Below are 14234 nucleotides of genomic sequence, written 5' to 3'. Positions count from 1 at the left end.
CAGAACCGGAGGGGGCCCCTTCCAAATCTGCAGGGCCCGCAGGTGCTCCAGTTGGGTTGGACTGCCCAAAGATGAGATGCATGGCCTCATAACACTCTTTTCGGCTGACGGACGGGGTGAAGTCAAAGAACGATTGTTCTTCTTCGACTTCTTCTTGTGCCTCGACTTACCCAATGGTCCCGAGGACTTGGAATGGGACGAAGATGAAGGAGGGGCTTCGAGACCCTTCTCGGGACCTTCCTCTCTACACAGACTTGGAGCAATGCAGAGCCAAGTGCCGGGCCGCAAGGAGCTTTAGGGAAAGCACCGTTAAAGCTTTTGGATTCATGGCCTGGCAATTCGGGTCGTAGTTGCGATCTAGACACCACTGGCGCACGAGGTGTGGATCCGTCACAGACATGGCCCAATGACAGGATCTGCAGGGCTTGAACCCGGGAAGACATCCTTGATGCATCAGAAGTGTCGACACAAAAAACTTCGACAAAAAGTTAGAAAAGATCAGCCAGAAAACAACTGAGGGGTACCTCATCAGCGCCCTAGGGTGGTATCTGTATGGTTCAGGCATCATATCTGGCGCAGACAATGCCTACAACTGATGAAGACCCGATCAACACGACCTAACTACAGGGTACTGCTCGAGAACAAAATCCAGATCCACACTGACGTCTGGGGGAAATTCTAAGGTATGGAATCTACAACTGAATGTCTCTATCAGATAGGCTGCATCTAACCCCTGCAGCCTTTTTGGGAGCTGGTCTAGTAATATGGAAATAGCCAGTTTTCTGAAATGCATTTTTCCAGTTCTTCATTGAGAATCCAGGTGAAACATTTCCTGTCCACATCAAGCAGCACAAATAATCCGAAATGCTCAGGTCGATTGCAGGTTCTCCCTTTTTGTCTATTGGTACTAATAAAGACCCCATCCAGCTGTCTGGGGTGGTATCTCTAGGTAGATAGGTATTAAATAAAGGAGTTAAAATGGTTAAACACTTGTCAGGACTGCATTTAAAAAATGTCTCATTGTAAGGCTGCTGGTAACCGGGTTGGGGCATGGAGCTACACACCCTTTTATTGCCCGGATCACTTTTTCTGCTCTCTTTTTATTTATAGTTATTACGTATTCTGAGCCCCATCACTGGAACTAAAGAATTCATTTGGGCACAAAAAGTTACTCAAGACCTTATCAATATAACGATTCTCTATGTACTTCAAGAAGCTCACTGCCAAGATGTTACTTTAAAGTGCAGCTTAGCTTGAAGGCTAAATCCTTATTTATGATATGCCAAAATGTATTTGGATCTTTAGACTAAGGGCCTGAATTAGAACTTGGCGGACGAGTAACTCCGTCACAACGGTGACGGATTTCCCTGTCCACCAAAATATAAATCCCATTATATCCCATGAGATTTATATTTCGGCAGACAGGATATCTGTTACTGTTGTGATGGAGTAACTTGTCTGCCAAATTCTAAATCAAGCCCTTAATGGCCATGTGTATTCTAACTCATTTCCTTTCCTCTTCAATCTTCATCGTCTCCCACAGTTTTTTCTACATCTGGTGGTAAAGTTTTTAACAGTTTCATTTTAAATGTAGACATTTTCACTGGTACTGCACCTGATTTTAGTGCCTTATTCAGTTGAAATTTGAGGTGTTTAATTTATTTACGAAACCCTAATTTCTCTCTTGGGTTCATCATGGGGTTGTCTGGGGTTGTTTGGTCAGTTCCTCTGCGACCACTTGCTAAGTGGCAATTACCATCAACAATTTCCCTCCCTCTCCCCTCGCCCCCCCCCCCCCTCCAAACAGCAAAGCTATTACTCCTCTACTTCTGCTCTGTCTCCCAGTCTAACGGCATGTAGGACAGACGCCCTATCAATGTGCAGGTTCACAACTTACCCACCTTTCCAAGTAATTCCTAAAGTATTGAAGTAAATACAAGGCAAGCATAGGGAGATTCTGTTAGTGGTCCCTTGACTGATTTGACATCCATAGTTTCCTTCTCTCCTTCATCTGTCACCACATGCTCGGAGTTACCCCTCACTGTGTGGCGCTCTGGAGCTTCAGAGGGTAGCTCTGCAGGCAAAGGGATGCAGTCTCAGCATCAGTTTACCCTTAAGGTGTGTGCACGCCTTTACCACAACTTTTTGAGATCTGTGGTGTCCCTGATGGAATCAAGATAGTATGTGGGCATACAAATAAGTCTGTTTGTTTTTGCTGGGAATGAAAGTATCCACTCTAAAAATAGGAAAATGTGCTAACCCTCACTTGGTGGAGGAAACCCAGAATTGTGACTGGGGGTGAGTATTTCAAATGTTTCAGCACTCTGTCCATCATCTTTTTGTGTTGCCAGATTTACATTATGTCACAAAAAGTAATTTCTTTAATAATACTTATTTCTTTTCATGTTTAATATTATTATAATTCTGTCCAGTAAGATCCGCAGTGGTTGAGCAAAAATTCCATATTTTGCGATCCCACTGAAGCCCCCCTACTGTTAATCTGTACCAAAACTATCCAAGTCAATCTTATGTGTGCAAATATGTTACTTTGAAAAGTGTTTTGTACTAAACTTCGCAGCCTTTACCACACAGCCGTTATTTACATTCACTATATTTGATGCAGAAAAGAGCTCAATGCACTGGGATGATATCCAGGTGATAGAGTTGTAGAAAAATATTCTCAATCACAGCACGAAATGCAGCAAGAAGGAAGGCTGTAGAATTAAGTAAAATACGTTTTTAACTCACCGCTGGAGAACTTTGGACAGAAAACACAAGAAGCAAAATAGATAAATGGCACTAACAAATATATTCTCAAGACGATGAACACCAACTAAAATAACGAGGGTGGGAGAATTTGTTCAGAAGGAATAATATTCAGCAAATATTTTAGAACTGCTCCTAAATCTTTTTGGGACTTGATTATCAAAGATGTAGAAAAAATGTTAACTACTGCACAGCTTAAAGACTCTGGAGGAAGGGCCACTCAAGTATACATGCTCCAAACTAGAGTACAGAAAAAATAGCATATTAAGTGCTAACAGCAAAATAAACAATAGGTGTATTCTGAAGCAAAACTAAGGACCCAAAACTAAACAAAGGATCTGAGGAGTTGATAGTACACATTCTATCAGTATTTGACAAAATGTGGACATTACACACCAATAGCAACCCACTCAGCCCACACGTACCAGAGTACAGTGTGTAGTCGGACTTAAAGAGACAGAATACTAAGGTTGCCAATCACTGAGATCTCACAGTTAAACCACTCAGATAATCAATCAAAGGACTGAAAACCAAGTACTCCAACCTCCAGAATAGTGATGATCCAAGAAGTAAGGCATGAAACTGTGATCCAGATTTGTGAGAAAGATCAAGAAAGAGGCTTCAAGTTTGGTTCAGTTCATTATACATGGAAAGCCTTGCTAAAGATAGTCAAAAGACATTTAAAGAATGATTCAGGTGCATATGAAATACTAAAATGTATAATTTGGAAACTAAATTAGATTCTCTGGTTCACTGGCCCTTTCTGCATGCAAAGGTTTATTTATCTTCTTTTATCGGTTAGTGCCTTGCTTGCAAAGCAGGTGTGGCATTCAAGTGCATGTTAAGAAGCAGCAGTCTGTGCACGTGGCATTATTTTGGACTATTTTTTAACATCAACAATCTTCCACTTTCCAGGGGACATTGATTTGAGACGCAGATGAAATATGAATAAAGATTAATTTTGACAAAAAAAAACTAAATGGAAAGTGGAAATGTGCGCGTACAAAAGATATGGTGAGCAACAGCACCAAGCGTTTGCTTGTTCTTATTAGTGGACATTTATCCTGAAAACAGAAGTTGAGTACCCGATAGTTTGTTTTTCTGCAACATATTGCTCCAGGGACTCCCAGGCGCCAAATTGTAATCCTGCTTTTCTAAAGAGAAGAAATATAATTAATAAACCTCATTGAGAGGGGCAAGCATATTGGCATTGACATCTTACATTCATGCTGCCCATTATTTTTTATTTTTTGAACTTCCCTTCTTTTGTTATAAATTATTCTGAAACAATACATTTAAATGTGTGCCAAGGAGAACACTACAACAAATCAAAATGTATACACATAAAAAGTGTCTAAGAAAGAGCTTTGAAGTAACTACTTTTTGTTTGACTTTAGAACTAAAGATGTTTGCCCTTAAAATGTGCTGTAAAAATGTACTTGAGAATAGTTTTCCTCCAATATGTGCCTTATTACCAGTGTGCCAATGCTCCTGATCGGGCAGGTAGTGGAGGTTACAACCCATTTGGAATTAAAGCTACGCAGGTGGGAGGTTTTTCCACCCATGCTGAAAGCAGAAAAAAATGTCTTTGTGAAATACTAGAAGAAACATGCAGTAATCAGCAGCAAAAGACCGGTTTCCGGAAGTTATTCATCAGAAACTAGTAAGGTGGCGCAATTCTGCCCCTTCAGCATTACAAGTACCGCTGGTATCAATAATTCCAGGTTCTGTGGGTAAAGAGGTATCCAGCTCCTTCGTTTAAGCTATATCTTATCTTTTTTTTTTAGACAATTAAGTCAAATGGTAGTTGCCATACAATGAATAATGGCTCAAAAGTAAGGCAAAAACGTAATATGCCTCTGGCTGCATTTATTATCCTCATTGCATTGATTAAGGACTAATATCAGAAATCTGCCAATTAAGGTAATGAATTGCCCTGCATATCCCATGACAATATGCATCCCCTGCTATCCTCTTGACACCCATAATGCACAACATGAGGTTTTATTTGCTCGTTGCGATACCTCGCCGTTCACTGGGTGTACTGCAATACTCATAACAAATCTTCCTTTGGGTTAGATGCATCAATATAAAGGGCTATTCACTTTCAGTTGGAGGTCCAAATTTCTAGAAGGACTACCCACAATAAAATCTGATGCACATAAAATAATCATTCGGGTTACAGACTATTTAAAACATTGCTTTTCAGGATATGTTTGATTTTCATCCCTTCTTCTGACTTCTTGTTAACTGTATAAAGTGCTAAAGGAGGCATGGAAAATCTGGTCTCCTTAGGTACTTCTTGCTAATCAAGATCAATATTGGCTCCAATTTTTACCAGTTTTCAAAAACCTACAAAAAGTAGGTTTCTTTTGTGGAAACCACACAGGCTTATTGACCTCCATCTATTATATGATCTGATGTAAGGGCACCACAAATCTTAGAATTGTTAGCTCTTTACAATTCGTCAAGCATAGGGAAATAGTAAAATACCTCCAGGACCAATTTCAACTTCTCCTGAATCTCGTTCCAAACTTCCAGCGCTGCTCACAATATTCATTAAATGAATTGCTGTCCATGCAAACGGCATGCGGTACTTTCCCAATCTTTGGCAAAACTGATCGGCTTGACCTTTTAATTTTTCCAATTTTTCTTTATTCTGCAACATCAAATTAAGCAAGTTGATATGCCTTTAATACAAGTGGAACTTTCATTTCATATTTAATAAAATATGACAAGAGAGGAGCAACACAGTGAAGGAAAATGAAGACTGAAAAGAGATTCTCGGATTTGGTTTCAAAATTGTATCAGCGCAACACAACTAATAAAACACATTTCCAGTAATCATAAAGGAGAAAAACATCTGGCAATCAGGGGCGGCTCCTCCGCAATGGTAAAGGAGAGACGCCCCCTTGACTAAGCCAGCAGCTGAAAAATAAAACAACATTTTTAACAACAACAACTTGGCCAGCAGGAAACTACCCACAACATTGACGCTGGTTCGTAATCGTCGTGCGACAGCACCCATCGCACTTTTCACTGCCTGTAACTCAGGCAGTGAAAAGCACGAAGGGGCTGCCAATGGGACACTTGGCATGGGCGGTGCAGGGACCCCCATGGGATCCCCAGCACCCCATATCCTCATGCCTTCGCATGGCAGTAGAATCGCCATGCAAAAGGTGGTGGGCACGGGAGTCGTAATCCCTAGGGCAGCACTGCTTGCTGCTCTGCCCTGGTGGATTAAGACTGCACACACTGTCAGGCAGTCGGGCGGCAAAAAAGTGGCAGTGCCGGTGGTCGGACCATTGTGCTTTCACCACGTTCATAATGTAGCTGTCGGACCGCCGCCAAGGGCCACCAGACTTGTAATGAGGGCCTCAGTATCACTGACAAATCTCATATTTGTCAATCCTATTTTAAATCAAGTCTTGATTTACCCCACTCTCCAATGAGACAACTGGGTTTTTATAGACCCACTGAGGAATTTGGTACCAATTTTATACCTTGTCAGACACATACTGTCAACAGGATCAAGTACTCTAAGAGCTCCCAAGATTTTAAGTTGTGTTTAGAACAGCCACCTCTGCATCTGCTTTTATGTGGGTATGGCATGCATCTACTGAACCAAAGCAGTGCATAATGCACTTTTGCAGACTAAGTATCGGACGTACTGTTCATATCTGCGCCATGCCCCACCTTTAAACAGATTTGCCATGTGGGAACATGAAAACAGTGTCCCATATTGCAATTAATCTGCTGCCCTCAGGGCAGCCGCAAACTCAGACTGCCCTGAGGACAGTACATTCAGTGAAATACAGAGCGGCTGCTTTAATCAGTCATTCTGTGATTCACTGTGCAGGCAGCACCTGCCAGCACTTTAGGGAGGCTAGAGAGATTCCCCTGCATGCAGGTGGTATAAATGACTGCACCAGCATGCAGGGATATGTCTGAGTGGCCCATGGAAGCCATCCCTTCCCTTTTCCAGAGGGCTGCCTTTAGGTAGACACACTTATAGTGTGCCATCTTTATGTGTCCTCTGTGACTCCACCTCCTAAGGTCCTTTTTGGACCTGCGCCCGCATCCATAGTACAGCACGGGTCAAAGAGATTCCCTCATTTGCATGGAGTCCGTCCCCATGAAATGAATTAACACCCTTTCATGATAGCACTGGCCAACATGTGTGCCTGTGCCGTTGGCCTGTGCAAGCATCTGCAGCTCCTTCTGTGTTTCCACTGTGCCACATGGGGCACAAAGCAGGCACACATGGCCATTGTGCCTCGGTGCAAAATGTATAATATAGCCCCTAGACTTTGAAATCTCCAACCAGCAAGGGGTTTTATTTGATGGTCACTTCTTATCCTAGCTCTTTAAATTCCCAAACGGGTTTCAATGTACACGTTTTCTGTTACCAATAAAGCCAACTGCAGGACTCACAAGGAAAAGATAGGATGAATATGTTGACAATCAAAATAAAGCAAAGCAGCGTTATCAGAGGATTATTCCATCTCTCCGCCCTCTTAGTAATTGTCTCCAACAGATACACGAGGTGATTGTGTCCATTTATAACTAATGACCACAGATCCCCAGGTATGCCATGATCAACTTGATGAGCTTAAACATCTGAAATCAATTTCAGGGGAAAAAATACAATAATCATGGGGGTTACAAATATCAGATAGAAAACAAATAGGCAGTATATGGTGTGTCGCTCACCTGTTATTTCTAATGAAATCTATTCATGGCTAGACAAACTTACTGTACATAAATCATCTCTTAGGTGAGAACGTACTGTTTTTTAAAATGCTAGCAAAGAACAAAATAATCCCTGATTGTCATTTAATCTCTAGTCATGTGTGTTCTTTAATCTGATTCTGATGCTGATTGCTTCCAATCACAAAGGATGGCTACAATCATATTATTAATTGCCCATAAAGTGGGAGTGGATGTTCCACTTCGAGTTATTTGAAATTATCATTTTTATATGATATAATATTCAGGAGTGATGGAGTCATAATGTATTTCAAAGGTCAACGTCTACCCATATAATAGCTTGAGCATGAAAACTGTTGTCTTCTGAAAAGCTATCTACTGTGTAAGATACTGTTCAGTAACATTCTATTCAGTTAATACTGTCAAAGGTTAAAAAACAAAATTAAAGTTCTGTTTTAAATCCTTGAAGCCAGCTCAGCTGCTTTAGTAAAAAAAAAAGGTACTTCTTCTCAGGAGTTTGTGGAACTCCCTTGGGACTTATTTTTGTAATGAAGTCCATGAATCACTGAGTTAGATCCAAGGTTTTAAATGGTTTTTCTAAGCGTCCGCTATAAAACCACCTAGGTATTTGGCTGACCCTTATCCAGTCTTTTTTGTATTTCAAAACAAATAAGTTTTTGGTCTTTCCTTTCTGCAAGTTATAAACATCTCATTTAGATGCAGAGCACCAGGAGGCTGAAGAAGGCTGTTATTTGTCCTCGTCTTCTCAATAAGCCTTCTCCAAACTTAGTTGATCCAGCTAACTGTCAAACAATTTCTCTTCTCCCATTGACAGCAAAGCTTCTAGAAACATCTGCCTCCACCCAGTTACAGTAATATGTAGGAAGTCTAATATGTTAAACAGTTTTCAGGCGGGGGTTATTGATCAGAGGGTGTGGTCCCACTGACACCACAAATTGTAGCATTGTCCAAAGCCAAGTTTTATTATCTTCGGGTGTTGGAACAAGTCTCTGGATTTTCGATCCTTGCCAAAACAATTGCATGAAAATAAAAGTCTTCATTCACTCTTGCCTAAATGTTTGTAATTTCATCTATGCATAACTACCACAAAATGTAGTTGAGTTCTTTAGCATGTCAAGAACACTGGTACCAGGCTTAGTTTTAAAAGCTACTGCACTGGTTGCATATGCATAAGGTGGTGTCCTTTAAGCTGGCAGTGATGACACAGCCTTTATCTTAATCCTCCTTTTTAGGTCGAGCGTAAGCATTCGACCTAGTGTATACTTTTGGTATACTTCTTATGGTTTAAAGCAATTTCATTTTTTGGTTGCAGTGTCCTTTAAAAATTCTTGCTCACAGTTCTGCCCTTTTCTCCCTTCTTTTTCTGTTTCAGAGCGATGACCAACTACTGTATTATTACACTTTGGTATCTTTATCTGTTGCTGTGACGTACTACTTTGGCACTTCTTTGCAGCTCCCTTTTCACTGCGGGTGTTTTAGGCTGGTAGCTGCCTGCGTTTCATTGCAGCATTCCGTTCCTTCCACCTCCTCCTATGTCGCTGACATTTGTTTTGGCTTTATTCCAGTGCTGTCCTCACCTCTGGCTTCTAAAATACACTTATTTAACACAAGAAACACTCGGTCGTTTAAGTCACTGCTCACGAAAGCCACAGTATGCCCTTTTTGGTATAATGTAGCTAAACCTAGAAGCAATGATGTGAAATCTGCATAGCCTCGCATCTGGAGTTCCGGGGCCCGTCCCTGCCAGCATTCAGGACATCGCACACAGAGCATTGCTTATCTCCTTTATTGGGGACATAAATCTTCTCATTCTGCTCTGCTGCTATTAGCTTCATTAGAGCTTTGTTGAAGTGCGAGACAAGAATGTTTGCAAGACTTCATTCTATTAAAATAAAAATAAAATAAATTTCCAGCCTCATTTCCCATCGTCTCTTCGCAAGGGTTTGTGATTTCTGACGTCAGTAGCGGCCAGTGACCATAAACATTGTGAGGAAAAGATGAAATGATGAGGCAGAGTTGACCAATTTATGTGGAAAGAAAAGTCCAGAATTTACAATGCCAATAGCTCTAACTCAAGCAAACGCGAGACCTATTGCATTGCAAATGCTTGTTTTCTTAGCTAAGGAATTCAAAAAGTACATCCTGAGGAAACAGCTGCATTCTTCCTCATTTCTATGTTTTGATATTCCTTGGCTCAAGTAGGAGATCCTCTACTATCAAACACCAGCAGCGTGGAACTCTCTTTCATTGCAAATGAATCATGTCTGAAACTTCTTATCCTTCAGTAAACAGCTGAAAATGAATTGGTTCTGGCAAATATCCTCTATTTGGCTGGGTTGTATTACAACTGAAGAGAAGCTTATCTGTAGCACCAAGACACTCTCCAGGTAGGGTGGATGTCTGCACTAAATAAATATAAAAAGAGAAAAGAATAGAGATGAAAGTACACAATAGTGCACAAATCAAAAGTGAGCTCTTGACTTGTCCATGGCAGGACAGGCGAATGAAGGATGACAGCCAACTCCTCCCAGTTGATTTTCATCCATCTATATCTATCATTAAAATGTATCTGGAATCAACCACGGGAGACTTTTATCATTGTTTTGAATATCCATGTTAGTCATTCATAATGACACTGTAGCATTGTATCATCCCTGCCCCATGGTAACATGCATTTGTCACATTCACTTACCTATATTTTTTTACTATGTGCTTCATTAGTAAGCACTAGTCTTTGCAGTGCTTGTCTCTTTCTAAGCCAACTGTAACATTTTTGCAAGAGCTAGTTCTTTCTGAAATGCCCAATAATTTATTCCTAGGGGTTTTCATTTAAAGTAACTGCAACTTGCAAGTAAAACAAAATCATAGAACTACTGCTGCATAGATGCATGTATTTTCCTGCTGTCTTACATCAAAAATGTATTATCTCATGGGCCAGCGTGGTCTTTTACACCTGAGCAGCTCTGGGAATTCCAATGGTAGAGGGGATAGCAACTGTTTAATGTTGCTTTAAGTATTTCAAAAGGAAGATTTACTGTGTTCAGTAAAAAAAATGCTTTGTATTTCCTGGATTATTCTGAGGAACTCTCTTTACATACTCCACCACAATAAAATACAATAGGACTCAAATGACTCAAGACTTATATTGTGCTATGGACTTGGCACACTTGTCCCTGGTACATCTCCACATCCCTTACTACATCCCTTACGTCACCCTTTGCAGAATTATTTTGATGCAAAAGCTCATCAGCATCAGGGTCTTTTGCTATCAAGATGCACAAAGCATACGTGAACATGGAGGCAAGGTACTGTTTTTCAATCATGTGAGTCCTCTTCGGAGGAGGGAAATCCACGCCTTGCTGATATGCAAGGCTAGGTAGAAATCATGTGGTGAATGCTAGCTTCGGTATGTGCACAGTTCCAATGTGTTTGTTCTCATTACACGGTTTGTTATCCAACTGAAGCATACTGAGTGACTTCTTTTTTTCACTATCAAGTGTTTTCATGGAGGGCCCTCCCTTTTTAGGACGAGCCTAGGCAGCGCACAAGTGCTGCCTCTCGACATGCTGTAATCTACATCTGTGGACTTGCAACACGCCTATCTCATACCCATCACTTTCATTCGTTCCTTGGCCTGCCTTTCAAAATTCCCTTGATTTCGTAGGTAAATGCTTTACATTTGTCCCATCTTCAGGCTGCTTTGTTACCACCATAGAGATTGACCCTGTTACATGGATTATTGCACGACTGGCCACATATCTTAGTGTGGGGCACTACTTTTCTTTTGCCTCACAGCTTTGTGCTGCATGGCCGTATGTTGTTTCTTCCTCTTCCTTATTTTTGGCATGCTGCTGTTTCTTTGTGGTGTCTGCACAAAGGCTACCCGCTGAAGGGGGCTTTTTATTTTATGTAATCATTTTTTGAACAAAAAGTTCATATAGCGCAAACTCGATTGGAGGAGAGCTTTACATGATAACGTGAAGTTTCGTATAGAGGGAACTCGATCGGGGGAGCGCTTTACACGACTATGTGAAGTTTCATATAGCATGACCTCGATCTGGGGAGGGCATTACATGAGTACCATTTAACAAGATTAGCAGTTGCAAAATATACAAACTGGAGCATTTAACACAGAAAAAACCACAAAACTCCTCAAAGCAGCTCCCCGGCACTGCGGGAGAGTCGATACTACAATATTCACTGAACTCAGGAAACTCACCCCATCATGCTTTAATAGACATTTCTTTTTTTAAACATTTTAGCCCATAACTCAGCCTGTGGTGGTCCCACAATAATGGGGCCACCATTTAACCATTCAGCAGGACACCCTCTTTCTATCTAGGCCATCTCTGGGTTCCAACACTAGGCTGGGGAGGACCCCAAAATAGTAACCTCTTACACCATTCAATGTCTTTTTAATCTCTCTCGTAGCTGGACCTTTGGTTTTACAGCTGGGAGAGGTTTGTATTTTAAGGGCCTTGCTTGTAATAGTATCACAGTAGACCTGTTAAGCCTGAAAATGTATAAGGCACTACGCCCTCTATAGGCTACATATATGGTTACACTTCATTACTTTCTGCCATTCTGTTTTCATGTTGTTATGCCCTCAAGGGGCTGACTATATGGTTACATGACCATGTTTCTTACAAATGCTATTTTTATTAAGCTGTCCTCTAGGGGCTGTTCTGAGCATTACAATCAAGATACTACAATATTCGCTACACTCAGAAACTTGCCCTATAATGCTCTGCAAGCATTCCTTCAATAAAACATTTTTGCCCATAGCTCATCCAGTGGAGGTCCTAAGACAAAGGGGCCGCCATCAAAATGTTCAGCACGACACACAATTTCTGTCTAGGGCATCTATGGGTCCCCAACTAGGTTGGGGTGGGCCGCAAAATAATAACCTCTCACACCAGTGAGTCACAGTCAGTGTCTTTTTAAGTTCTCTCATGGCTGGAACTTTTGTTTTACAGCTGGGAGTAGTTTTTGTTTTAAAGGCCTTGTTTATAATATTATTCTAGTAGGCCTGCTAGGCCTTAAAATGTGTAAATGCACTAGGGGCTAAATATATGGTTACACTGCATTACGTTCTGCCATTCTGTTTTCATATGGCTACTCCCTCTAGGAGCGGCCTAAATGATTAAATCACCATGTTTATTAGAAATGTTATTTTTATAGTGGTGCTCTCTAAGGGCTGTTCTGAGCATTACAGTCAAGAAATTACAATATTCGCTACACTCGGAAACTCTCCCCATAATGCTCTGTGAGGCATACCTTTTACAAAATATTTCTGCCCATAACTCACTGCATGATGTGTTCTTTCTGTCTAGGTCATCGCTGGGTCCACACACTAGGTTGGGAGACCCCAAAATAATAATATAAACTATAAAAAATAAATAATGGCAATTTTTTCATGTTTACGAAGAAAGTAAATGGAAGCACATAAGTTCTATGCAGGGCCACTGGAATTATATGTCAGAGATGACCAAATTATGCAGCAGGGTTGACCAATTTATGTGGCAAGAAAAGTTCAATTAAGAATTTACATCACAAATTGCGCTAATTCAAGCAAGACCTACTGCATTGCAAATGCTTGTCAATCCTGGTCACTGCTGTCAGAAGCCTCCAAACATTGTTGCCGCCTAATCTGCTTGCTTGCCCAGTGTTCACCTGCTCCTTCCTTTATTTATATGATTCCTCCTTCCACATCTAGGAAGCTCTTCGATGCCTTTTTGCACCCACTGTCTACGATGCCACACTCAGCTTTTGACCTATTTTGTGGCCTTCCCTGCTAATCACCAGTGCGACGTAAGTATTTTTTTCAATAATCACCAAAAGAATGCATTTTCTAGGCACACATGTAGGGCCTCCCATAGGAAGTCAATATGCTTTTGAAGCTTTGTTGAATGTGTAAGGTACTGCCCTGTTTGAGAGTGTACAGAAGGGTGGACGTATAATCTTCTTTCCTATATGTTCTGGAGATTTGAAAATAGTAGTATAACTTGCAAAGACCTCCTGAAAGCGGTTGTTAGCCTTCTCCTGGCCATACTAGGTTCTCAGTAATATAGATATGATGTTAGGTTAAAGGATGGACCGAAATAAAATTACATTCAAATATATTTCCATTTCAATGGAGTGTGCAGTGATGCCTAATTTGGTAAAATGAATAAGGAAGGTTCAAACCGTCAGAGGAGTGAGAGGCTGAAATGCAATCCAAAATAGTCACTAGATTATGAACAGTTTTGTGTGTGTTTGTGGTGCCACAAACATGCAGGGTTAGCTGGACATTCCTTCCTTTATGTTATTACGTTTTTTATATAGCACTGTTCGTTGCCATGCGTTGTTGAAGTTCACATAAAATGCTTATTGCTTATTTGTGAATAAAATACATTGTACATGACTTCAGATTTATGTTTTGCTTTAGTTTCCCCCAGTGTGACATGCTTTTACTTTAGAGCCACTCCACCAAGGCACAACTTTGACTTGGTGTGCTGCATGTGAATCTGCAATGCCATTGTGTATTTAATCCTCCTCTATGCAGCATATTTGCACATCATTTTCGCATCTCCAGGCCATAACATATGCATCATGCTTGGAGGGCACCATGCAGGAGAGTCAACATGAACTGAATAGTATGAAAGAACTGCAGGAATGTTTTTGGTTAGTTAATAAGGAATTCCAGGACAGGGACACTCAAGACTGGAATGATGGAAACTACATAATTTAGATCAGTT

At 40.9% G+C, this 14234-nt stretch overlaps 1 protein-coding gene across 10 annotated transcripts in view; it reads right to left on the bottom strand.

Moving 5' to 3' along the window:
• The window catches only part of DOCK7 (dedicator of cytokinesis 7), a 1022674-nt gene that overhangs the window by 699722 nt on the left and 308718 nt on the right, over positions 1-14234 (bottom strand). For 6 of the 10 annotated variants that reach the window (XM_069232530.1, XM_069232531.1, XM_069232532.1 and 3 more), the window contains exons 11-12: positions 5260-5425; positions 3852-3920 (exon numbers count right to left, since the gene is read on the bottom strand). In XM_069232530.1, the coding sequence (XP_069088631.1) occupies positions 3852-3920; positions 5260-5425 (235 nt within the window). The remainder of the gene's footprint in view (positions 1-3851; positions 3921-5259; positions 5426-14234) is intronic. The other 4 variants (XM_069232534.1, XM_069232535.1, XM_069232538.1 and 1 more) reach the window with 1 other exon arrangement.

This window comes from Pleurodeles waltl, chromosome 4_2, assembly GCF_031143425.1.
Source record: "Pleurodeles waltl isolate 20211129_DDA chromosome 4_2, aPleWal1.hap1.20221129, whole genome shotgun sequence".
In the NCBI taxonomy this organism is placed as follows: Eukaryota; Metazoa; Chordata; class Amphibia; order Caudata; family Salamandridae; genus Pleurodeles; species Pleurodeles waltl.
Note: the sequence above shows the minus strand (reverse complement) of the source record. Positions and strands in the feature narration are given on the sequence as shown.